The sequence below is a fragment of the Oscarella lobularis genome, chromosome 8 (genome assembly GCF_947507565.1).
Source record: "Oscarella lobularis chromosome 8, ooOscLobu1.1, whole genome shotgun sequence".
In the NCBI taxonomy this organism is placed as follows: Eukaryota; Metazoa; Porifera; class Homoscleromorpha; order Homosclerophorida; family Oscarellidae; genus Oscarella; species Oscarella lobularis.
Genome location: NC_089182.1, coordinates 3,025,325 through 3,048,827, shown reverse-complemented (window position 1 = coordinate 3,048,827; position 23,503 = coordinate 3,025,325). Strand labels below are relative to the sequence as shown.

The following is a 23,503-nucleotide window of genomic DNA, read 5'->3' as shown; positions in this document are numbered from 1 at the left end:
CCGTTTAGGAGGCTTTGCAGAAACGCGTCAAACGCGCCACGTCAAATTGCCGTAAGATTCGAATCCACTTTACATTTTCATGGCAACATGGTGGCCCGTTGCACGTGCGCTGTTATCGTAATTTCGTTACGGCGGGCGGGGGGCATTGGGAACGCAGGCGGAGTTAGATCTGGCTAAAACAAGGAAATGCAAAAACAGTAGACTACTTGGGGGCCTCACTTCACTGACTTCTTCGGCAAATGCATGGCTTTATGCATGCATGAACCCGCTGAGTGAGAGTGAACATAGCTGGGTGACATACGAAAGCTCGAAAAAACGGTTTCGAGCTTCGCCTGCAAGCGCGCTAAAATGGAGCGAACGGCGTGGGCGTTTCTTCTTCTTCTCGTTCGATATGCGTCCTCGAAGCTTCCCGTTGTCATCGACACTGATATCGGGACGGATTTCGACGATAGCGTCGCTTTAGCGTACGCCGTCACGTCGCCGGAGCTCGACGTTCGGCTCGTTGTCACCGCGACCGACGACACGACCGCGCGTGCGCGCATCGTCGCCAAGTATCTTGCCGCCTACGGTCGAGATGATATCCCGATCGGTATCGGCGTCAAAACGAGCCAAACCGGTCGTTCCCTGTACGACTGGGCGAGTGACGTAAATCTGACGTCATACAAAGGAGGCGTAGCCGAAGACGGCATTGCAAAAATGGCGGAAGTGATTAGCGGTTCTGACGTCACGGTGGCCATCGTTGCTATCGCTCCGGCGACGAATTTTCCGCCGCTGCTGAAGCGTTTTCCCGACGTCGCAAAGAAGGCAAAGGTCATGGCGATGAGTGGCAGCATCTATAAAGGTTACGATAACAGCTCCAACACCGCAGCAGAATACAACGTACACTTTTGCCCCGATTGCACGCGAGAGATGTACGAGGCCTCTTGGAACGTAACAATCACGCCGCTCGACACGTGCGGAATTGTGACGCTTAGTGGCAGCTCTTGGGACACGTTGCTAAAGGGAGTCGCTCGAAACGTGGCCCCCGTATTGATGGAGAGCTGGATTTTCTGGTGCTTGCACGGTCACGGTTGCAATCTCAGTCCGGGAGCACAGACGGATGTGTTTTTTGATGCGACGGCCGTTCTGCTATGCACGTCCTACGTCGGTGAATTTATTGAGTTCAACACGCTGAACGTTTCCGTGACAGACGATGGGCACACCGTGGTCTCTTCTGACAAGGGTACGTCGATCGATGTTGCCGTCAAGTGGAAAGCCGGAGGACTGGACGGCTTTGAGAGCAAGCTCGCCGAGACTATAGCCGGATCCTAAGTGGTCCTCGCGTTTTTAGACATTGCCTGCATGCTTTAGTATATGATTGCAGACAGAAAAGCGCACACAGAACAGCAACTATTGCCAGAAAGGCCAGTATATCGAGACAACGTCGTCATTGTTCGATCAAGGCGGCGTTGGAGTTGTTTCGATGTATCTGCAAGCTCTCACTTTGTTGTATTGGATCTTTATAGGAGACACGTTGTCAAGTTTGTCTAGACTCTCTCCGGAACCGATGCAGTAGTACTCGTCTAACTCTGCCATTTCCTCGTAAACCGGCTTACAGTCGCCCGGTTTGTCCAATGCCTTTTTGCAGACGGGCAATTTACGGCGACTCTTGCACAGCTTCTTGCCCGACCACACAAGAAGGTGTTCCTTCTCCAACACGCAGCCTTTATCAACGCTAACGCTAGGGCCTAGAAAGAAATTATTGAACTAAGGAAGACGACATAACCAAATCGAGCCTTACATGGTCTCCGTTCTACGGTCTCGCCGCAGACGTGGCCGAGCGGATTACAGAGGACTTCTCGTTCCCTTCTTTGTTCGGAGTGGTGACATCCTTCCCAAGGCCCATATGGTCCATAAAGGCAACCTATACACGCATACATACATACACGCAATTCTTTCGCCTTTCCTAAGCCTTACCGTCCCCAGGCCAAAGTTCTTTTGTGCGAACGGCTTTCATGTATGCTCGAACGCTGGGCAGGGGAGACAAGCCGCAAGCGACGTCGCGACGGCAAACATCGTAGTAGTGAGTGACAGGATAGGGGACATTCGCAAACTTGTCCTCGAAAAATCGTTTGCAGATCTCTTCTTCGTTGCATGGATCGTACATGGTAGGCGGAGTCAGAGTGGCATTAGCAAGGTAAGAATCGCACACGAACAGTTCTTCGTGAATGGGACAATTGATCCTCCAGTCGTTGACGAACACCGTCGAATTTTTGGTTATTTCCATGTCTTGCAACTGCCAATCGTCTTTGTCGTTGTAATTGCCGTTGCCGCAGAGTCCAGCCAGACGATTCATGTAGAATCCGTTGACGTAGAGCAAGACGTCGTCTCGGGAGTAGTACACGTCGATGCCAGCCCAAAGCGTCATGCGAACATAAATGTCGTTGTTCATCTCGACTTTTCTGACGTGGATTATGTGTTTCTCCTTGTAAGGCAAAACCACCTGTTCGTTGAAGATTTTAAATTGAGTGCCGTCCATCGTCAAGGTGTACATGGTGTCGTTGACGTAGACGATCAATTCCTTGTTCTTTATATTGTTCTTAATCGTGTTCTTTATCGTGATGGCAAACGTGTCGTTCAGATGACGGTCGCGAGCCAACACGTATTCGCAGTTATCACCGAGGCTCGTGATGTACTTCTTGTCGTCGAAGGTGATGAAGTGGTCTCCGACAACGTGACACATAGCTAAAAATCTAACGTTTAAAAAAGGAACTACGCTAGATGTCTATAGCTATACTTACGCTTTCTCAGCGGCAAGGGCAAGACCATTCCGAAATTGAGAGGTCTGCTCACGAGACTTGACTTGACGTCGGTATTGACGAAAAATCGGAGAGTCGTCGAATTCATTTTGAGCCAGTGAGGACGCGGCCATCCTTCCTTGAACAACCTAGCGGAGAAATTGCCGTACGTGTTGTTGACGAGACTGCCGTTGAACTCGAATTTGAATTCGGGAGGCGTGAAGAAAGCCGGATATTTATCCTCGGCGAAGCGTTTTCGCTCAATCACTCCGCGCAGAGAAGAACTGTTGAATTTCGTGTAGAGAGTCAGATTGGAAATGTTCGTATATACGAAGCTGCTGCCTTCAATAGAGAGAAACTTCGAGCGATCGCGGATGAACCAAGCCGAACCATTCAAGGGTTCGCTAGTCAGGGTAACGTTCAACGTCGTCTTATCGTCTTTGGTGGTATCCCAGAGCGACTTTATCCAGACCTGCTTGATAGGTAGACCATTCTTATCGACGGTCATATACTTTTCGGTGAAAAATCCGTTCGTCCAGGAAATGAGACTTTCGTTGAAGAGTTCCACTCTGATGCGCTTGATTCTCGGATCCATGCGTTTAATTGTCAGGTTGAAGTAAGCCGGTCCCGAGAAGGGGAACGCCGGAGCCAAGTCGACTCCCGTGGTGTTAGGGAAGCTCATATGCGAAAAGACTCCGAGACCGAGAAGTTCGTCAAAGACGGGCTTGTACAGTTCAGTATTGCTGCGTTTCTTGACACCGATCTGTTGACGGAATTCCGCCTTCTTGGTGGTGACGTATTGATCGTACTGAAATTTGAGTAGTTCCACTTCGGTTTCAGGAACTTCTTCGAGTTCCCACGTGAACGTGAAGTCGTCGTTGAGAATAGCACGACCGCGCTGGGCGAAGTCGAACGTCGTGTTGCCGTGTCGGCAGATAGTGGGTCGGAAGAATTCGTCGTCGATCGTCGCGTTATGGAGCATCGAGAAGACCATTCGCGGATTGAGATAACCGTCCATGATGAATTTGTCTTTTCGGTCTTTGTTCCAGAAGTAACCGTCGGCGTGATATGTGACATTCGATTCGGCTTTGAGTCCGAAATGAACGTCGGCGCGCATCGTCGTCACAAACGGCAAACCGGTAATTGTAGGGAGGACGTATTTGATGTTGAGAATTTCGAGATTCTTGCTGATGTCGATGTTGCGATTGTCGACCGGCCAGTCTCCCTTCGTTCCGTAGCGCCACAATTTGCTTGCCGTGCTCATCACAGATTCGACGACGCCGGTGTCCGTTTCCTCGACTTGGCGAACTGGCTCTTCCGTCGGACGGGACCACCACTCCTCAGCGCGACGATAAAGCATATCCATCCAGCCTTCTTCCTTCTTATTGGAATCGTGCCACGCTTCGGCCATATGAGTAAGCGAGTAGAAATCGAAATCGCGATTGAAGAGGCCGTGCGTCCACGCTCCGCGAAGAGCGTTTAGTGTCGTTGGGCCGAAGAGTTTGCGCGTGACGTCGTCCTCTTCGTTGTGGTTCCACGCCAGATCACTGCCAAGCAGTTCGACCCAGCTGGAGATGGACATGTTCGGTCGCACAAGATCAAACAAGAAATTTTCCTGAAAATGAACATCAAAATGAACCGAGCGTTTTTTGCAGAGGGAACACTTACTTCGCGCTGAAGACCACTCGGGGACATATTTCTCGTTCCACGACGGAAATAGCCGGTGGGGCTGAATAGAGTCGTGATGAGCGTGTCCAAGCCAGAGCCACGAATGCCAAACTAAGAAAGATTTTGAGCTAGAACAACATTTGAGTGAGGAAATGAATAGCGACTACCTTTCCGAGATCGATATCGAAGCCCATGATCAAAAGCTTGAATTTCGTTGTGAGTCCATGCGGAACTTTGGTGTCGAAGTCTCCGTAGAAGTGACTGTCCATGCCGACGCCCATCGTGTCACGGGGAACGGTGTTGTATGGAAGGATCGGGAGGTCGGCTAATAGAGCAAAAAATGATCGTCGTCACTAGAGTTTGCATTTCTATCGGCTTACCAACAGAAATGAAGCCTTTCCACGCTTTCGAGGAGAAGTAGCCGTGGTCAGCAATCAAGCAGGACCACTTAGCTCCGCTGTACTTCAACAGGTAATCAATCAATGAAGCCCTGATCAAAAGACACGCGTTATAAGACGTCACGAATTTGCGCAGGAGCCTTACGTATCGACGAGTGTTGGATCGCTACTACGAACGACTTCCATCAGGTACGTGCAAGCGAAACTCTTTACCGCTTCTCTCTTTAGAGTCACCAGAGAGTTGAAGAAGTCGTACAGGTCTTCGGTAAGGCCGGAGTAGCGCGGATTGAGTGCCGAGACGTAGATGGGCACAGTGACCGAGCGAATTTCGTCTTCGATCGTCGAGTCGGCGAAAATGTCGACGAGGATTCTGCGCACGTCTGTCGTTAAGACGGGAAGGAATTTCTCCAGCGATTCGACGGCGATGATGCGGCCCTCCACGTCGAATTTCGTCGACTTCATCGCCGTTTTGAAGATCGGAAGCGTAGTCGGGTCGCCCATGTTGGCTATGGCCTTCAGACTGTGGATAGCCCGCTCCCACGAATTCACGTCGTTTCTCGTCATTTTCGCTTCACCCGGTTTGGTGTTGCGTTTGAAATTCATAGGAATCTGATTGAAATACCTCTCCCACTTTGTGACCAATTTGTTCTTCGCCTAAGCCGAGAATTCGTGAGAACGTTATATAGAAATTTAAATCGCCGCGTGTATACATACCTCTGTCAGTACAACATCGCAATCGCCGTTCCACCGTTTCGTCTTGCGGAACGTTCCGACGATGCTTCCGAGTACGAGACTCGACGTCTGTTTGGTTGGCGTCGCGTCAAAGATTTCCTGCGTCAAACAGTTAGTTTCAAATGAGAAATTCAAAAACCCGAACCGCCCTACAATAGCATATCGAATGGGATTGCAGGTCTTGATGGAGTGGACTGGCATGAGCGACATGGCAACCATCATCTCGCGTTTTCGGCTGTCGCCCAGGCATGTTCCCTTGACAAGCTCGACGATGGTTTCGAACGAAGAATCGGTCCACGTGAAAGCCAGTGCGTCGAGAAGGAATGCGCTAAAATATGACAACATTTAGAAGCTCTTTTGCTTGCATAATAACGATGACTTACTGTTGGAATCGCGTCTGGGTGCTAACCATCCTGTCGTTCTTGCAGACGGAGTATTTCTCCACCAACGTAATCAAGTCACTCTTTTCGCATTTCTTTAGGATTTCGGTTAGTCGCCGGAAGTACATCGGTATCTCCCACTTTTCCACAGTGAGCACTTCCTTGAGAACGATATCGCTCTCTTCTACGCATTTGAGAGTCTCTTTTTCAGGAGCAAAGTCGTAACTAAACGAAATTTCCTTCGTTTCAGTGTCAAGTGGCTTTTCGGTAGTAGGAGGAGCATGGAAGTCCTCCAAGAACAAGATGGTTTGACTAAAAAAAAGAAAATTACCCTTTAGTAAGCAAACAACTCCGGCAAGACCTACTTGACGTATGCAAGCATAGAGCCGTATTGTGGAGTCATTGGAGAAAGATTATTCGAATGCTCAATGTGAATTCTCTTGACGATGGGCCAGAACGTTCTCTGGATTTCAAATCGGGGCATCGTGTATTGCATAGAGACGAAGGACGTGAACACGTTAGCCTGATCATAGAACTACAAAGTTGTGCGCATGAGAAGAGACATAGTCGTTTGGAAACATTTCGGTTACCTCAAATCGAGGCATGACGGTAAACTGAGACTTCTGCAAGCATTTTGTAACATCTCTTTTCTTCGTGATTATCATCTTGTCGTTTCCGTGTACCTCCCTGATTTTCGTGGGACACTCTCCGAATATGTCCGTCTGAGGAAAAAAACTGTCAACGTTCTAACTGTGACGCAATCAAAACACCTACCTCAATCATATCGCGTTCGTCGTTGCGACCGATCGGTTTCACTTGAAACGAGCTCAAGATTCCGCGAAAGATATTCAAGATGTTATCTTTCATTCCGATGCGGGGGTAGAGCTCGGTAACACGCCCATTTTCATAACGAAAATAGAGACGCTCCTTCATGAGTTCATCACAAATAGGATGCAACATCGACTCCGGTTGGACGATCGGAAACGAATATACTTTGCACGTCTCAATCTAGCAGATAAAAGCGAAAAATTTAATATAATGTAATGGTGCCTACGATGCAAACCGACCTCCACCACATAGGGGCAGAATCCGACGGTAAAGTTGACGTCTATGCTGATTCCAGAGGAATCTTCGCTCGTTGGAAACAACGCCATTTGCATGTCAGAGAGGAATCGATACCTCGACTTCATGTTCGTCGGGCACGCTCCAGGCTCTGTCGTCGGAATTTCCGTCGTCGGAGCTGGAAAAAAGCAGATTCCCTAGATACTTCGTCTCGCTATTAGAATAGGAGCTCTTACCCGCACTGACTGTGCTGATGAGAAACGCTGCGAGAAGAACTTTCATCGTGGCGGGAAGGGAAGAGCGAGAGGGAGGTTCAACCAACAACCAAAGGCAGAGGTCGAATGAGCTGCACCGGTGCGATTCGTGCAATTTCAAAGGTGGTCAACAGTGTCAAAGGTCAATAAAATTAAAATTTACGTAAGCGAAATGATAAGGGAGAACAATGAGGCTAGTCATCGCTGCGTCATGGAATGAGCCAGCTCGCTTCTCAACCAATGCAAGCGCAGCAAATTAGCAAGCCTGCTCGGACATGCAAGCAACTTTGCATTTCATCCCTAGCCTCTTTTCATATCAGTAGAGGCGTGGCAGAGGTCGAGTTTGCCAAACAATGGGAGGATTCGTAAGAGTGAGAGAGGTGGGGATTTCAAACAATGGGAGATCCCCCGGGCCAGGTGGTCGACTCGGGGGTGTGGTATAATCTGCAGAGGAGGCCATACGACAACCGCGAGCCTATCAAACCGCCCCAAAGCAGCTCAGAATCCGTGCACTTTGCAGACGAGCACGCTGATCGCAGCACAGTTCCACAGATTCGTTTCTAGATCGAGATTACCTCCTAGCAGCTAAGCTACCAGTTGCAACGTGCGGCAGGAGGAGTCGTGCATAGATACCAATCTAAAATGTAGTCCCCCATCCCAATGCCTCTCCTTTTTTTCCCAACAACCCGAACCCGAAAGAAAAATTGCAACAAAACATGACCTGAGTGCAGCTGCCATCAAGACGGCACACGGTGGCTCTTATAGGAGAGATATCTATATACTGTACGTCCCTATATACGTCCCTAGCCGTGTGCCTACGTACACTTACCACAGAATCTATGACGTCATTTGAGGGTAAGATAGGCCTACTAAGCGTCTGCTATCTATCCTACCCGTTGACTCCCCACTGCTGACCTGTCAAGCCAAGGGCCATGTCGAGACAGAAGCGGAGCACGTTTGCTCGTTAGACGTCACGAATTCCCGACGTTGTAAAGTCTGGTAAAGTCCTTGTCACGAGTAGCAGAATCTATAAAGGCTACAATTAACAGTTGACGTACGCTTTTGCCCTCTTTGCAAGAGAGAGATGTACGAGGCCTCTTTGGAACGTAACAATCGCATTTTGAGCGAGACCCTTTAGCAACGTGGGTTGCGGGTCCCCCAGGAGCTAGCTGCCACTATGCGTCACAATTCCGCGCGTGTGTCGGGCGAGCGGCGCAGCCCCTGGAATGAGGCACGGTCACGTACGGGAGCTCGGCAGACGCCCCCGGATAGACAGCCAAAATCGTCCCCGCGTTTTTAGACATTGCCTGGATGCTTTAGTATATGATTGCAGACAGAAAAGCGCACACAGAACAGCAACTATTGCCAGAAAGGCCAGTAAATCGAGAAGACGTCGTCATTGTTCGATCAAGGCGGCGTTGGAGTTGGATCGCTGTATCTGCAAGCTCTCACTTTGTTGTATTGGATCTTTATAGGAGACACGTTGTCAAGTTTGTCTAGACTCTCTCCGGAACTGATGCAGTAGTACTCGTCTAACTCTGCCATTTCCTCGTAAACCGGCTTACAGTCGCCCGGTTTGTCCAATGCCTTTTTGCAGACGGGCAATTTACGGCGACTCTTGCACAGCTTCTTGCCCGACACCACAAGAAGGTGTTCCTTCTTCAACACGCAGCCTTCATCGACGCTAACGCTGGGGCCTAGAAAGAAATTATTGAACTAAGGAAGACGCCATAACCAAATCGAGCCTTACATGGTCTCCGTTCTACGGTCTCGCCGCAGACGTGGCCGAGCGGATTACAGAGGACTTCTCGCTCCCTTCTTTGTTCGGAGCGGTGACATTCTTCCCAAGGCCCATATGGTCCATAAACGCAACCTATACACGCATACATACATACACGCAATTCTTTCGCCTTTCCTAAGCCTTACCGTCCTCAGTCCAAAGTTCTTTTGCGCGAGCGGCTTTCATGTATGCTCGAACGCTGGGCAGGGGAGACAAGCCGCAAGCGACGTCGCGACGGCAAACATCGTAGTAGTGAGTGACAGGATATAGATAGGAGACATTAGCGAACTTGTCCTCGAAAAATCGTTTGCAGATCTCTTCTCCGTTGCATGGATCGTACATGGTAGGCGGAGTCAGAACGGCATCGGCAAGGTAAGAATCGCACACGAACAGTTCTTCGTGAATGGGACAATTGATTCTCCAGTCGTTGACGAACACCTTCAAATCTTTGGTTATTTCCATGTCTTGCAACTGCCAATCGTCCTTGTCGTTGTAATTGCCGTTGCCGCACAGTCCAGCCAGGCGATTCATGTAGAATCCGTTGACGTAGAGCAAGACGTCGTCTCGGGAGTAGTACACGTCGATGCCAGCCCAAAGCGTCATGCGAACATAAATGTCGTTGTTCATTGCTACTTTTCTGACGTGGATAACGTGCTTCTCCTTGTAAGGCAACATCACTTCTCTGTCGAAGATTTTAAATTGAGTGCCGTCCATCGTCAAGGTGTACATGGTGTCGTTGACGTAGACGATCAATTCCTTGTTCTTTATATTGTTCATAATCGTGTTCTTTATCGTGACGGCAAACGTGTCGTTCAGATGACGGTCGCGAGCCAAAACGTACTCGCAGTTATCACCGAGGCTCGTGATGTACTTCTTGTCGTCGAAGGTAATGAAGTGGTCACCGACAACGTGACACATAGCTAAAAACCTAACGTTTAAAAAGGAACTACGCTAGATATCTATATCTATACTTACGCTTTCTCAGTGGCAAGGGCAAGACCATTCCGAAATTGAGAGGTCTGCTCACGAGACTTGACTTGACGTCGGTATTGACGAAAAATCGGAGAGTCGTCGAATTCATTTTGAGCCAGTGGGGACGCGGCCATCCTTCCTTGAACAGCCTAGCGGAGAAATTGCCGTACGTGTTGTTGACGAGACTGCCGTTGAAATCGAATTTGAATTCGGGAAACTTGAAGAAAGCCGGGTATTTATCCTCAGCGAAGCGTTTTCGCTCTATCACTCCGCGCAGAGAAGAACTGTTGAATTTCGTGTAGAGAGTCAGATTGGAAATGTTCGTATATACGAAGCCGCTGCCTTCAATGGAGAGAAACTTCGAGCGATCGCGGATGAACCAAGCCGAACCATTCAGGGATTCGCTAGTAAGGGCAACGTTCAACGTCGTCTTATCGTCTTTGGTGGTATCCCAGAACGACTCGATCCAGACCTGCTTGATAGGAAGACCATCCTTATCGACGGTCATATATCTTTCGGTGAAAAATCCGTTCGTCCAGGAAATGAGACTTTCGTTAAAGAGTTCCACTCTGATGCGCTTGATTCTCGGATCCATGCGCTTAATTGTCAGGTTGAAGTAAGCCGGTCCCGAGAAGGGGAACGCCGGAGCCAAGTCGACTCCCGTGGTGTTAGGGAAGCTCATATGCGAAAAGACTCCGAGACCGAGAAGTTCGTCAAAGACGGGCTTGTACAGTTCAGTGTTGCTGCGTTTCTTGATACCGATCTGTTGACGGAATTCCGGATTCTTGGTGGTGACAAATTGATCGTACTGAAATTTGAGTAGTTCCACTTCGGTTTCAGGAACTTCTTCGAGTTCCCACGTGAACGTGAAGTCGTCGTTGAGAATAGCACGACCGCGCTGGGCGAAGTCGAACGTGCTGTTACCGTGTTGACAGATAGTGGGTCGGAAGAATTCGTCGTCGATCGTCACGTTGTGGAGCATCGAGAAGACCATTCGCGGACTGAGATAACCGTCCATGATGAAATTGTCTTTTCGGTCTTTGTTCCAGAAGTAACCGTCGGCGTGATACGTCAGATTCGATTCGGCTTTGAGTCCGAAATGAACGTCGGCGCGCATCGTCGTCACAAACGGCAAACCGGCAATCGTTGGGTAGACGTATTTGATGTTGAGAACTTCGAGATTCTTGCTGATGTCGATGTTGCGACTGTCGACCGGCCAGTCTCCCTTCGTTCCGTAGCGCCACAATTTGCTTGCCGTGCTCATCACAGATTTGACGACGCCGGTGTCCGTTTCCTCGACTGGGCGAACTGGCTCTTCCGGACGGGACCACCACTCCTCAGCGCGACGATAAAGCATCTCCATCCAGCCTTCTTCCTTCTTATTGGAATCGTGCCACGCTTCGGCCATATGAGTAAGCGAGTAGAAATCGAAGTCGCGATTGAGAAGGCCGTGCGTCCACGCTCCGCGAAGAGCGTTTAGTGTCGTTGGGCCGAAGAGTTTGCGCGTAACGTCGTCCTCTTCGTTGTGGTTCCACGCCAGGTCACTGCCAAGCAGTTCGACCCAGCTGGAGATGGACATGTTTGGTCGCACAAGATCGAACAAGAAATTCTCCTGAAAACGAACATCAAAATGAACCGAGCGTTTTTTGCAGAGGGAACACTTACTTCGCGCTGAAGACCACTCGGGGACATATTTCTCGTTCCACGACGGAAATAGCCGGTGGGGCTGAATAGAGTCGTTATGAGCGTGTCCAAGCCAGAGCCACGAATGCCAAACTATAATGGAGAGATGATTATGAGCTCGAGCGATATGAGAAGAAATAGCGACTACCTTTCCGAGATCGATTTCATAGCCCATGATCAAAAACTTGAATTTCGTTGTGAGTCCATGGGGAACTTTGGTGTCGAAGTCGCTGTAGAAGTGACTGTCCATGCCGATGCCCATCGTATCACGGGGAACGGTGTTGTATGGGAGGATCGGGAGGTCGGCTAATTGTTAGAGCAAAATGAGCGTCATCGCGAGCGTTTGCATTTAGGTCAGCTTACCAACAGAAAGGAAGCCTCTCCACGCTTTCGAGGAGAAGTAGCCGTGGTCAGCAATCAAGCAGGACCACGTTCCTCCGTAGAAACTCATGATGTTTTTAATAATCGCGGCCCTAATCAAAAGACGCGTTATAGGATATCGCAAAGTCGCGCAGGAGCCATAATTACGTGTCGAGGAGTGTTGGATCGCTACTACGAATGACTTCCATCAGGTACGTGCAAGCAAAACTCTTCACCGCCGGTCTGTTTAGAGTCATTAGCGAGCCGAAGAAGTCGTACAATTCGTCCGTAATGCCGGGGTAGCGCGGATGGAGCGATGCGACGTAGATGGGAACAGTGACGGAGCGAATTTCGTCTTCGATCGTGAAGTCGGCGAAAATGTCGACGAGCATTCGGCGCACGTCTGTTGTTAAGACGGGAAGGAATTTCTCTAGCGTTTCAACGGCGATGATGCGGCCCTCTACGTCGAGTTTCGTCGACTTTATCGCCGTTTTGAAGATCGGAAGCGTTGTCGGGTCGCCCATGTTGGCGATGGCCTTCAGACTGTGGATGGCTCGCTCCCACGAGTTCACGTCGGTTCTCGGTTTGGTGTTGCGTTTGAAAGCGGCAGGAATCTGATTGAAATACATAGTCCACTTTGTGACCAATTTGTCTTTCGCCTAAGCCGAGAATTCGTGAGAACGTTATAGAAATGAAATCGCCGCGTGTATACATACCTCTGTCAGTACAACATTGCACTCCCTGTTCCACCGTTTCGTCTTGCGGAACGTTCCGACGATGCTTCCGAGCACGAGACTCGACGTCTGCGCCGTTGGTGTCGCGTCGAAGATTTCCTGCGTCAAACAGCAGTCAGTTGAAAACGAGAAATTAAAAAAAAAACCAATCGTCCTACCATGGCATATTGAATGGGATTGCACGTCTTGATAGAGTGGACTGGCATGAGAGACATGGCAACCATCATCTCGCGTTTTCTGCTGTCGCCCAGGCATTTTCCCTTTACGAGCTCGACGATGGTTTCGAACGAAGAGTCGGTCCACGTGAAAGCCAGCGCGTCGAGAAGGAATGCGCTAAAGCGAGAATATTTGGGCTTTTTTGTTTTGCATAATAACGATGTCTTACTGTCGGAATCGCATCTGGGTGCTAACCGTCTTGTCGTTCTTGCAGATGGAGTATTTCTCCACCAACGTAATCAAGTCAGTCTTTTCGCATTTCTTTAGGATTTCGGTTAGTCGCCGGAAGTACATTGGTATCTTCCACTTTTCCACAGTAGGCACAGTAGACACTTCCTTGAGAACGATATCGCTCTCTTTTACGCAGTCGAGAGTCTTTTTTTCAGAAACAATGTCGTAACTGAAAAGAAGGTCCTTCGTTTCAGTGTCAATTGGCTTTTTGGTAGTAGGAGCAGAGAAGTCCTCCAAGAACAAAACGGTTTGACTGAAAAGATCATTCAACTAACAAGCAAACAACTCCGCAAAAACTTACTTGACGTATGAAAGGATAGAGCCGTATCGTGGCGTCATCGGAGAAAGGTTGACCGAATGTTCAATGTGAATTTTCCTGACGACGGGCCAGAACGATTTCTGGATTCGAGACATTGTGTACTGCATCGAGGCGAAGGACGTGAGCACGTTAGCCTGATCATAGAACTACAAAGACAACGCACGTGAGAAGAGACATAGACTAGCATTATGGTTATACCTCATATTGAGGCATGACGGTAAACTGAGGCTTCAGCGAACACTTGGTGAGATCTCTTTTCTTCGTGATGATCATCTTGTCGTTCACGTGCACCTCTCTGATTTTCGTGGGACACTCCCCGAATATATCCGTCTGCACGAGGAAAAATTGTCAACGTGTGCACTGTGAATAAAAACACACATACCTCCGTCCTATCGCGTTGATCGTCGTAGCCGATCGGTTTCACTTGAAACGAGCTCAAGATTCCCCGAAAGATATTCAAGATGTTATCTTTCATTCCGATGCGGGGGTAGAGTTCGGTAACACGCCCATTTTCAAAACGAAAATAGAGACGCTCCTTCACGAGTTCATCGCAAATAGGATGCGGCGGAATCGACTCGTTTGGAACGACCGGATACGAAAATACATTGCACGTCTCAATCTAGCAAATAAAGTGCAAAATTTAAGTCAGTTTATCGGTGCCTACGATGCAAACCGACCTCCACCACATAGGGGCAGAATCCGACGGTGAAGTTCACATCCATGTACATGCCAGTGTATCCGTTGTTCGTTGGTATAATCACCATTTGCATGTCAGAGACGAATTGATACCTCGACTTCATGTTCGTCGGGCACGCTCCAGGCGGAATTTCCGTCGTCGGAGCTGGAAAAAAGCAGAATCCCTAGATACTTCGTCTCGCTATTAGAATAGGAGCTCTTACCCGCACTGACTGTGCTGATGAGAAACGCTGCGAGAAGAACTTTCATCGTGGCGGGAAGGGAAGAGCGAGAGGGAGGTTCAACCAACAACCAAAGGCAGAGGTCGAATGAGCTGCACCGGTGCGATTCGTGCAATTTCAAAGGTGGTCAACAGTGTCAAAGGTCAATAAAATTAAAATTTACGTAAGCGAAATGATAAGGGAGAACAATGAGGCTAGTCATCGCTGCGTCATGGAATGAGCCAGCTCGCTTCTCAACCAATGCAAGCGCAGCAAATTAGCAAGCCTGCTCGGACATGCAAGCAACTTTGCATTTCATCCCTAGTCTCTGTTCATATCAGTAGAGGCGTGGCAGAGGTTGAGTTTGCGAAACAATGGGAAGATTCGTAAGAGCGAGAGAGGCGGGGATTTGAAAACAATGGGAGATCCCCGGGGCCAGGTGGTCGACTCGGGGGTGTGGTATAATCTGCAGAGGAGGCCATTAGGACGCGACAGCCGCGAGCCTATCAAACCGCCCCAAAGCAGCTCAGAATCCATGCGCTTTGCAGACGATCACGCTGCTCGGCAGCACAGAGCCACAGATTCGTTTCTGGATCGAGAGTACCTCCTAGCTACCTACCAGTTGCAACGTGCGCGGTAGGAGGAGTCGTGCATAGATAGCAATCTAAAATGTGTATAGTCCCCCATCCCAATGCCTCTCTTTTTTCCCAACAACCCGAACCCAACCCAATACCGAAACAAAAATTGCAAAACACGACCTGATTGCAGTTGCCATCAATACGGCACAAGGTGGCTCTTATAGGAGAGATATCTATATACGTCCCTATATACGTCCCTAGCCGTGTGCCTACGTACACTACAACAGAATCTATGAGGGTAAGATAGGCCTACTAAGCGTCTGCTTTCTATCCTACCGTTGACTCCCCACTGCTGACCTGTCAAGCCGAGGGCCATGTCGAGACAGAGCGGAGCACGTTTGCTCGTTTGACGTCACGAATTTCCCGACGTTGTAAAGTCTGGTAAAGTCCTGGTCATGAGAGCAGAATCTATAAAGGCTACAATTAACAGTTGACGTACGCTTTTGCCCTCTTTGCAAGAGAGAGATGTACGAGGCCTCTTTGGAACGTAACAATCGCATTTAGAGCGAGACCCTTAGCAACGTGGGTCCCAGGAGCTAGCTTGCTGCCACTATGCGTCACAATTCCGCGCGTGTGTCGGGCGAGCGGCGCAAGCCCCTGAATGCTCCCTGAATGAGGCACGGTCACGTACGGGAGCTCGGCAGACGGCCCCCGGATACAGCCAAAGTCGTCCTCGCGTTTTTAGGCATTGCCTGCGTGCTCTAGTATATAATTGCAGACAGAAAAGCGCACACAGAACAGCAACTATTGCCAGAAAGGCCAGTAAATCGAGAAGGCGTCGTCATTGTTCGATCAACGCGGCGTTGGAGTTGTTTCGATGTATCTGCAAGCTCTCACTTTGTTGTATTGGATCTTTATAGGAGACACGTTGTCAAGTTTGTCTAGACTCTCTCCGGAACTGATGCAGTAGTACTCGTCTAACTCTGCCATTTCCTCGTAAACCGGCTTACAGTCGCCCGGTTTGTCCAATGCCTTTTTGCAGACGGGCAATTTACGGCGACTCTTGCACAGCTTCTTGCCCGACACCACAAGAATGTGCTCCTTCTTCAACATGCAGCCTTTATCAACGCTAACGCTGGGGCCTAGAAAGAAATTATTGAACTAAGGAAGACGACATAACCAAATCGAGCCTTACATGATCTCCATTCTACGGTCTCGCCGCAGACGTGGCCGAGCGGATTACAGAGGACTTCTCGTTCCCTTCTTTGTTCGGAGTGGTGACATGCTTCCCAAGGCCCATATGGTCCATAAAAGCAACCTATACACGCATACATAGATACACGCAATTCTTTCGCCTTTCCTAAGCCTTACCGTCCTCAGTCCAAAGTTCTTTTGCGCGAGCGGCTTTCATGTATGCTCGAACGCTGGGCAGGGGAGACAAGCCGCAAGCGACGTCGCGACGGCAAACATCGTAGTAGTGAGTGACAGGATAGGGGACATTCGCAAACTTGTCCTCGAAAAATCGTCTGCAGATGTCTTCTCCGTTGCATGGATCGTACATGGTAGGCGGAGTCAGAGTGGCATCAGCAAGGTAAGAATCGCACACGAACAGTTCTTCGTGAATCGGACAGTTGACGCTCCAGTCGTTGACGAACACCTTCAAATCTTTGGTTATTTCCATGTCTTGCAACTGCCAATCGTCCTTGTCGTTGTAATTGCCGTTGCCGCACAGTCCAGCCAGGCGATTCATGTAGAATCCGTTGACGTAGAGCAAGACGTCGTCTCGGGAGTAGTACACGTCGATGCCAGCCCAAAGCGTCATGCGAACATAAATGTCGTTGTTCATCTCGACTTTTCTGACGTGGATAACGTGCTTCTCCTTGTAAGGCAACATCACTTCACTGTCGAAGATTTTAAATTGAGTGCCGTCCATCGTCAAGGTGTACATGGTGTCGTTGACGTAGACGATCAATTCCTTGTTCTTTATATTGTTCTTAATCGTGTTCTTTATCGTGACGGCAAACGTGTCGTTCAGATGACGGTCGCGAGCCAAAACGTACTCGCAGTTATCACCGAGGCTCGTGATGTACTTCTTGTCGTCGAAGGTGATGAAGTGGTCACCGACAACGTGACACATAGCTAAAAACCTAACGTTTAAAAAAGGAACTACGCTAGATGTCTATAGCTATACTTACGCTTTCTCAGCGGCAAGGGCAAGACCATTCCGAAATTGAGAGGTCTGCTCACGAGACTTGACTTGACGTCGGTATTGACGAAAAATCGGAGAGTCGTCGAATTCATTTTGAGCCAGTGAGGACGCGGCCATCCTTCCTTGAACAGCCTAGCGGAGAAATTGCCGTACGTGTTGTTGACGAGACTGCCGTTGAACTCGAATTTGAATTCGGGAAACTTGAAGAAAGCCGGATATTTATCCTCAGCGAAGCGTTTTCGTTCAATCACTCCACGCAGAGAAGAACTGTTGAATTTCGTGTAGAGAGTCAGATTGGAAATGTTCGTATATACGAAGCCGCTGCCTTCAATAGAGAGAAACTTCGAGCGATCGCGGATGAACCAAGCCGAACCATTCAGGGATTCGCTAGTCAGGGTAACGTTCAACGTCGTCTTATCGTCTTTGGTGGTATTCCAGAACGAATTTATCCAGACCTGCTTGATAGGAAGACCATCCTTATCGACGGTCATAAACGTTTCGGTGAAAAATCCGTTCGTCCAGGAAATGAGACTTTCGTTGAAGAGTTCCACTCTGATGCGCTTGATTCTCGGATCCATGCGTTTAATTGTCAGGTTGAAGTAAGCCGGTCCCGAGAAGGGGAACGCCGGAGCCAAGTCGACTCCCGTGGTGTTAGGGTAGCTCATATGCGAAAAGACTCCGAGACCGAGAAGTTCGTCAAAGACGGGCTTGTACAGTTCAGTGTTGTTGCGTTTCTTGATACCGATCTGCTGACGGAATTCCGGATTCTTGGTGGTGACAAATTGATCGTACTGAAATTTGAGTAGTTCCACTTCGGTTTCAGGAACTTCTTCGAGTTCCCACGTGAACGTGAAGTCGTCGTTGAGAATAGCACGACCGCGCTGGGCGAAGTCGAACGTGCTGTTGCCGTGTTGACAGATAGTGGGTCGGAAGAATTCGTCGTCGATCGTCACGTTATGGAGCATCGAGAAGACCATTCGCGGATTGAGATAACCGTCCATGATGAAATTGTCTTTTCGGTCTTTGTTCCAGAAGTAACCGTCGGCGTGATATGTGAGATTCGATTCGGCTTTGAGTCCGAAATGAACGTCGGCGCGCATCGTCGTCACCACCGGGAAACCGGCAATCGTTGGGTAGACGGATTTGATGTTGAGAACTTCGAGATTCTTGCTGATGTCGATGTTGCGACTGTCGACCGGCCAGTCTCCCTTCGTTCCGTAGCGCCACAATTTGCTTGCCGTGCTCATCACAGATTCGACGACGCCGGTGTCCGTTTCCTCGACTTGGTGAACTGGCTCTTCCGTCGGACGAACTGGCTCTTCCGTCGGACGGGACCACCACTCCTCAGCGCGACGATAAAGCATATCCATCCAGCCTTCTTCCTTCTTATTGGAATCGTGCCACGCTTCGGCCATATGACTAAGCGAGTAGAAATCGAAGTCGCGATTGAGAAGGCCGTGCGTCCACGCTCCGCGAAGAGCGTTTAGTGTCGTTGGGCCGAAGAGTTTGCGTGTGACGTCGTCCTCTTCGTTGTGGTTCCACGCCAGATCACTGCCAAGCAGTTCGACCCAGCTGGAGATGGACATGTTCGGTCGCACAAGATCGAACAAGAAATTTTCCTGAAAACGAACATCAAAATGAACCGAGCGTTTTTTTTGCAGAGGGAACACTTACTTCGCGCTGAAGACCACTCGGGGACATATTTCTCGTTCCACGACGGAAATAGCCGGTGGGGCTGAATAGAGTCGTGATGAGCGTGTCCAAGCCAGATCCACGAATGCCAAACTATAATGGAGAGATGATTATGAGCTCGAGCGCTATGAGAAGAAATAGCGACTACCTTTCCGAGATCGATTTCATAGCCCATGATCATAAACTTGAATTTCGTTGTGAGTCCATGCGGAACTTTGGTGTCGAAGTCTCCGTAGAAATGACTGTCGATGCCGACGCCCATCGTATCACGGGGAAGGGTGTTGTATGGGAGGATCGGGAGGTCAGCTAATAGAACAAAATGAGCGTCATCGCGAGCGTCTGCATGTCGGTCGGCTTACCAACAGAAAGGAAGCCTTTCCACGCTTTCGAGGAGAAGTAGCCGTGATCAGCAATCAAGCAGGACCACGTAGCTCCGAGCCAATTCATCATGTTATTAATAGTCGCAGCTCTATAATCAAAAGGACGCGTTATAGGACATCACAAATTCGCGCGCGCAGGAGCCTTACGTATCGAGGAGTGTTGGATCGCTACTGCGAATGACTTCCATCAGGTACGTGCAAGCGAAACTCTTCACTGCTGGTCTTTTTAGAGTCACGAGCGAGCTGAAGAAGTCATAGAACTCTCCGGTAAGGCCGGAGTATCGGATCGATGCGACGTAGATGGGAACAGTGACGGAGCGAATTTCGTCTTCGATCGTGAAGTCGGAGAAAATGTCGACGAGCATTCGGCGCACGTCTGTCGTCAAGACGGGAAGGAATTTCTCCAGCGATTCGACGGCGATGATGCGGCCCTCAACGTCGAGTTTCGTCGACTTTATCGCCGTTTTGAAGATCGAAAGTGTTGTTGGGTCGCCCATATTGGCGATGGCCTTCAGACTGTGGATGGCTCGCTCCCACGAGTTCACGTCGTTTCTCGTCATTTTCGCTTCACCCGGTTTGGTGTTGCGTTTGAAATTCATAGGAATCTGATTGAAATACGTAGTCCACTTTGTGACCAATTTGTCTTTCGCCTAAGCCGAGAATTCGTGAGAACGTTATAGAAATGAAATCGCCGCGTGTATACATACCTCTGTCAGTACAACATCGCACTCCCTGTTCCACCGTTTTGTCTTGCGGAACGTTCCGACGATGCCTCCGAGCACGAGACTCGACGTCTGCGCCGTTGGCTTCGCTTCAAAGATTTCCTGCGTCAAACAGCAGTTAGTTGAAAACGGGAAATTAAAAAAAAAACCAATCGTCCTACTATAGCATATCGAATGGGATTGCAGCTCTTGATGGAGTGGACTGGCATGAGAGACATGGCAACCATCATCTCGCGTTTTCGGCTGTCGCCCAGGCAAGTTCCCTTGACAAGCTCGACGATGCTTTCGAACGAAGAATCGGTCCACGTGAAAGCCAGAGCGTCGAGAAGGAATGCGCTAAAACGACGACATTTAGGAGTTTTTTATTTGCATAATAACGATGTCTTACTGTTGGAATCGCATCTGGGTGCTAACCGTCTTGTCGTTCTTGCAGATGGAGTATTTCTCCACCAACGTAATCAAGTCAGTCTTTTCGCATTTCTTTAGGATTTCGGTTAGTCTCCGGAAGTACATTGGTATCTTCCACTTTTCCACAGTAGGCACAGTAGACACTTCCTTGAGAACGATATCGCTCTCTTTTACGCAGTCGAGAGTCTTTTTTTCAGAAACAACGTCGTAACTAAAAAGAATGTCTTTCGTTTCAGTGTCAATTGGCTTTTTGGTAGTAGGAGCATAGAAGTCCTCCAAGAACAAAACGGTTTGACTGAAAAAAAAGGATATAACCATTTAACTAATAAGCAAACAACTTCGCCGCAAAAACTTACTTGACGAATGAAATGATAGAGCCGTATCGTGGCGTCATCGGAGAAAGGTTGACCGAGTGCTCAATGTGAATTTTCCTGACGACGGGCCAGAACGCTCTCTGGATGTCAAATCGAGGCATCGTGTACTGCATAATGGCGTAGGACATCAACACGTTAGCCTGATTATAGAACTACAAAGACAGTGCGCATGAGAAGAGACATCTATAGTCGTTGGGAAGCATTTTGATTACCTCAAATTGAGGCATGACGGTAAATTGAGGTCTCAGCGAGCACTTCGTCAGATCTCTTTTCTTCGTGATTATCATCTTGTCGTCCACGTGCACCTCCCTAATCTCCGTGGGACACTCACCGAATATATCCGTCTGCATATGCACGAGGAAAAACTGTCAACGTGCGCATTGTGAATCAAAAACACCTACCTCCGTCCTATCGCGTTGGTCGTTGTAACCGATCGGTTTCACTTGAAACGAGCTCAAGATTCCTCGAAAGATATTCAAGATGTTATCTTTCATTCCGATGCGGGGGTAGAGCTCGGTAACACGCCCATTTTCAAAACGAAAGTAGAGACGCTCCTTCACGAGTTCATCGCAAATAGGATGCGGCTGAATCGACTCGTTCATGAGCGGGTACGAAAACACTTTGCAAGTCTCGATCTAGCGAATAAAGCGCAAAAATTTAATTTGGTTTATTGATCCCTACGATGCAAACCGACCTCCACCACATAGGGGCAGAATCCGACGGTAAAGTTCACATCCATGTACATGCCAGTGTATCCGTTGTTCGTTGGTATAATCGCCATTTGCATGTCAGAGACGAATTGATACCTCGACTTCATGTTCGTCGGGCACGCTCCCGGCTCAGTCGTCGGAATTTCCGTCGTCGGAATTTCCGTCGTCGGAATTTCCGTCGTCGGAGCTGAAAAAAGCAGAATCACTAAATGCTTCGTATCGCTATTATAATAGGAGCTCTTACCCGCACTGACTGTGCTGATGAGAAACGCTGCGAGAAGAACTTTCATCGTGGCGGGAAGGGAAGAGCGAGAGGGAGGTTCAACCAACAACCAAAGGCAGAGGTCGAATGAGCTGCACCGGTGCGATTCGTGCAATTTCAAAGGTGGTCAACAGTGTCAAAGGTCAATAAAATTAAAATTTACGTAAGCGAAATGATAAGGGAGAACAATGAGGCTAGTCATCGCTGCGTCATGGAATGAGCCAGCTCGCTTCTCAACCAATGCAAGCGCAGCAAATTGGCAAGCCTGCTCGGACATGCAAGCAACTTTGCATTTCATCCCTAGTCTCTTTTCATATCAGTAGAGGCGTGGCAGAGGTTGAGCTTGCGAAACAATGGGAAGAGCGAGAGAGGCGGGGATTTGAAAACAATGGGAGATCCCCGGGCCAGGTGGTCGACTCGGGGGTGTGGTATAATCTGCAGAGGAGGCCTTAGGATGCGACAACCGCGAGCCTATCAAACCGCCCCAAAGCAGCTCAGAATCCATGCGTTTTGCAGACGATCACGCTGCTCGGCAGCACGGATTCGTTTCTGGATCGAGAGTACCTCCTAGCTACCTACCAGTTGCTGGTTGCAACGTGCGCGGTAGGAGGAGTCGTGCATAGATAACAATCTAAAATGTGTATAGTCCCCCCATCCCAATGCCTCTCTTTTCTTCCCAACAACCCGAACCCAACCCAATATCGAAACAAAAACGGCCTGATTGCAGTTGCTATCGAAACGGCCGCAAGTGGCTCCTTTCCTAATACAAGAGATATCTACACTTCCCTAAACCAGGGCAACGACGATAAACGTGTCGTGTATACACTGTACTAACGGAGATTACTCCGTCTCAAAACTAGCTCAAATTATGTTGCAGAGCGCTCGCTGCTGCAGTGTGGTCGAAAGCACACCCCGCGGGGCCCCCCCACCACAGATAGAGAAGATTCCAGAATCTCTACCAATGACGTCATTTGAGGGTAAGTTGGGCCTACTAAGCGTCTGCTGTGACATCAAACGAGCAAAAGCGTTCCGCTTTTGTCTCCCCATAACATGTCTCAGCAATGTGGAGTCGGCGGGCAGGGGAGGGACGTCGAGTATTGACGTCACCACGTTAATTATAACTTATCTTTTACTCAGGCAGCATGTCGTCACCGAGTTCTTCGTCACCGAAGTCTTCGTCGTCGTCTTTTCTTTGTTTCGCTGCCGTCTTCGGTCGCGGCGGTAGTTCGCCCAAGGGATCCGTGTAGGAAGCGTCTGATGTGACAGGCATATTACCCCCGCAAATTTTCCCCATTAGCCCTAAGGCACCTATTCCTCGTCTCTGAGTTGGATTAGCAAACGAGTCCAACAGATCGTCGTCACTTTGCAAAGTGCCAGTGCGACCACTTCTGCTTGCTGAACCTCTCCTTCCCTCTGAATGTACTTAGAGTAAGGTGAACACAATGGGTCTTCGTTTTTTTTTTGACTAACCGCTACTGGCACTTGTATTTCGGCTTTTACTCGCACTGCGACTGCCGCTTCCGTGCCGGCCACTGCTACTTTTCTGCATAATCTCGGTATATGATAACTACATAGTCTAGGTACAGCGCTCACACCGACCTGCTCTCGTAGCTCTCTCGCTCTTTCAGCCTTTTTAAGTTTCGTCACGTAATCGTGCATTTCTTTCAGTCCCATGTCGGTGCAAAGACGAACCAAGAACTTTAGGC

The 23,503-nt window shown here is 49.1% G+C and overlaps 4 protein-coding genes and 1 long non-coding RNA gene across 5 annotated transcripts; 2 read left to right on the top strand and 3 right to left on the bottom strand.

The window, feature by feature from the left end:
- Nucleotides 1-164: 164 nt before the first annotated feature.
- Nucleotides 165-1,385, top strand: LOC136190500 (pyrimidine-specific ribonucleoside hydrolase RihA-like). Its single transcript, XM_065978684.1, has one exon. The coding sequence runs from the start codon at nucleotides 349-351 to the stop codon at nucleotides 1,309-1,311; it is 963 nt and encodes a 320-aa protein (XP_065834756.1). The 5' UTR covers nucleotides 165-348; the 3' UTR covers nucleotides 1,312-1,385.
- LOC136190461 (uncharacterized) lies at nucleotides 1,339-7,519 on the bottom strand. The gene is made up of 16 exons (XM_065978618.1): nucleotides 7,254-7,519; nucleotides 7,023-7,195; nucleotides 6,730-6,963; nucleotides 6,546-6,677; nucleotides 6,321-6,490; nucleotides 5,959-6,267; nucleotides 5,729-5,903; nucleotides 5,558-5,674; nucleotides 4,989-5,497; nucleotides 4,826-4,935; nucleotides 4,613-4,770; nucleotides 4,446-4,556; nucleotides 2,781-4,392; nucleotides 1,957-2,724; nucleotides 1,781-1,903; nucleotides 1,339-1,727 (listed from the first exon to the last, which is right to left on the bottom strand). Exons 1-16 carry the CDS (start codon nucleotides 7,297-7,299, stop codon nucleotides 1,438-1,440), a joined length of 5,037 nt encoding a protein of 1,678 aa, XP_065834690.1. The 5' UTR covers nucleotides 7,300-7,519; the 3' UTR covers nucleotides 1,339-1,437.
- Nucleotides 7,520-8,578: 1,059 nt separating this feature from the next.
- Nucleotides 8,579-14,618, bottom strand: LOC136190462 (uncharacterized). Its single transcript, XM_065978619.1, has 16 exons — nucleotides 14,466-14,618; nucleotides 14,244-14,407; nucleotides 13,949-14,185; nucleotides 13,765-13,896; nucleotides 13,549-13,712; nucleotides 13,186-13,500; nucleotides 12,959-13,133; nucleotides 12,783-12,899; nucleotides 12,235-12,725; nucleotides 12,070-12,179; nucleotides 11,855-12,012; nucleotides 11,689-11,799; nucleotides 10,027-11,635; nucleotides 9,198-9,971; nucleotides 9,022-9,144; nucleotides 8,579-8,968 (listed from the first exon to the last, which is right to left on the bottom strand). The coding sequence occupies exons 1-16, from the start codon at nucleotides 14,509-14,511 to the stop codon at nucleotides 8,679-8,681; spliced, it is 5,016 nt and encodes a 1,671-aa protein (XP_065834691.1). The 5' UTR covers nucleotides 14,512-14,618; the 3' UTR covers nucleotides 8,579-8,678.
- Nucleotides 14,619-15,793: 1,175 nt separating this feature from the next.
- LOC136190460 (uncharacterized) lies at nucleotides 15,794-21,928 on the bottom strand. The gene is made up of 16 exons (XM_065978617.1): nucleotides 21,780-21,928; nucleotides 21,520-21,722; nucleotides 21,227-21,460; nucleotides 21,038-21,169; nucleotides 20,808-20,977; nucleotides 20,432-20,746; nucleotides 20,205-20,379; nucleotides 20,029-20,145; nucleotides 19,469-19,971; nucleotides 19,301-19,410; nucleotides 19,090-19,247; nucleotides 18,924-19,034; nucleotides 17,236-18,868; nucleotides 16,412-17,179; nucleotides 16,236-16,358; nucleotides 15,794-16,182 (listed from the first exon to the last, which is right to left on the bottom strand). Exons 1-16 carry the CDS (start codon nucleotides 21,823-21,825, stop codon nucleotides 15,893-15,895), a joined length of 5,088 nt encoding a protein of 1,695 aa, XP_065834689.1. The 5' UTR covers nucleotides 21,826-21,928; the 3' UTR covers nucleotides 15,794-15,892.
- Nucleotides 21,929-22,112: 184 nt separating this feature from the next.
- LOC136190514 (uncharacterized) lies at nucleotides 22,113-23,376 on the top strand. Its single transcript, XR_010670573.1, has 3 exons — nucleotides 22,113-22,624; nucleotides 22,675-23,040; nucleotides 23,095-23,376. It is a non-coding gene; the product is annotated as an uncharacterized lncRNA (long non-coding RNA).
- The last annotated feature ends 127 nt before the right edge of the window (nucleotides 23,377-23,503 follow it).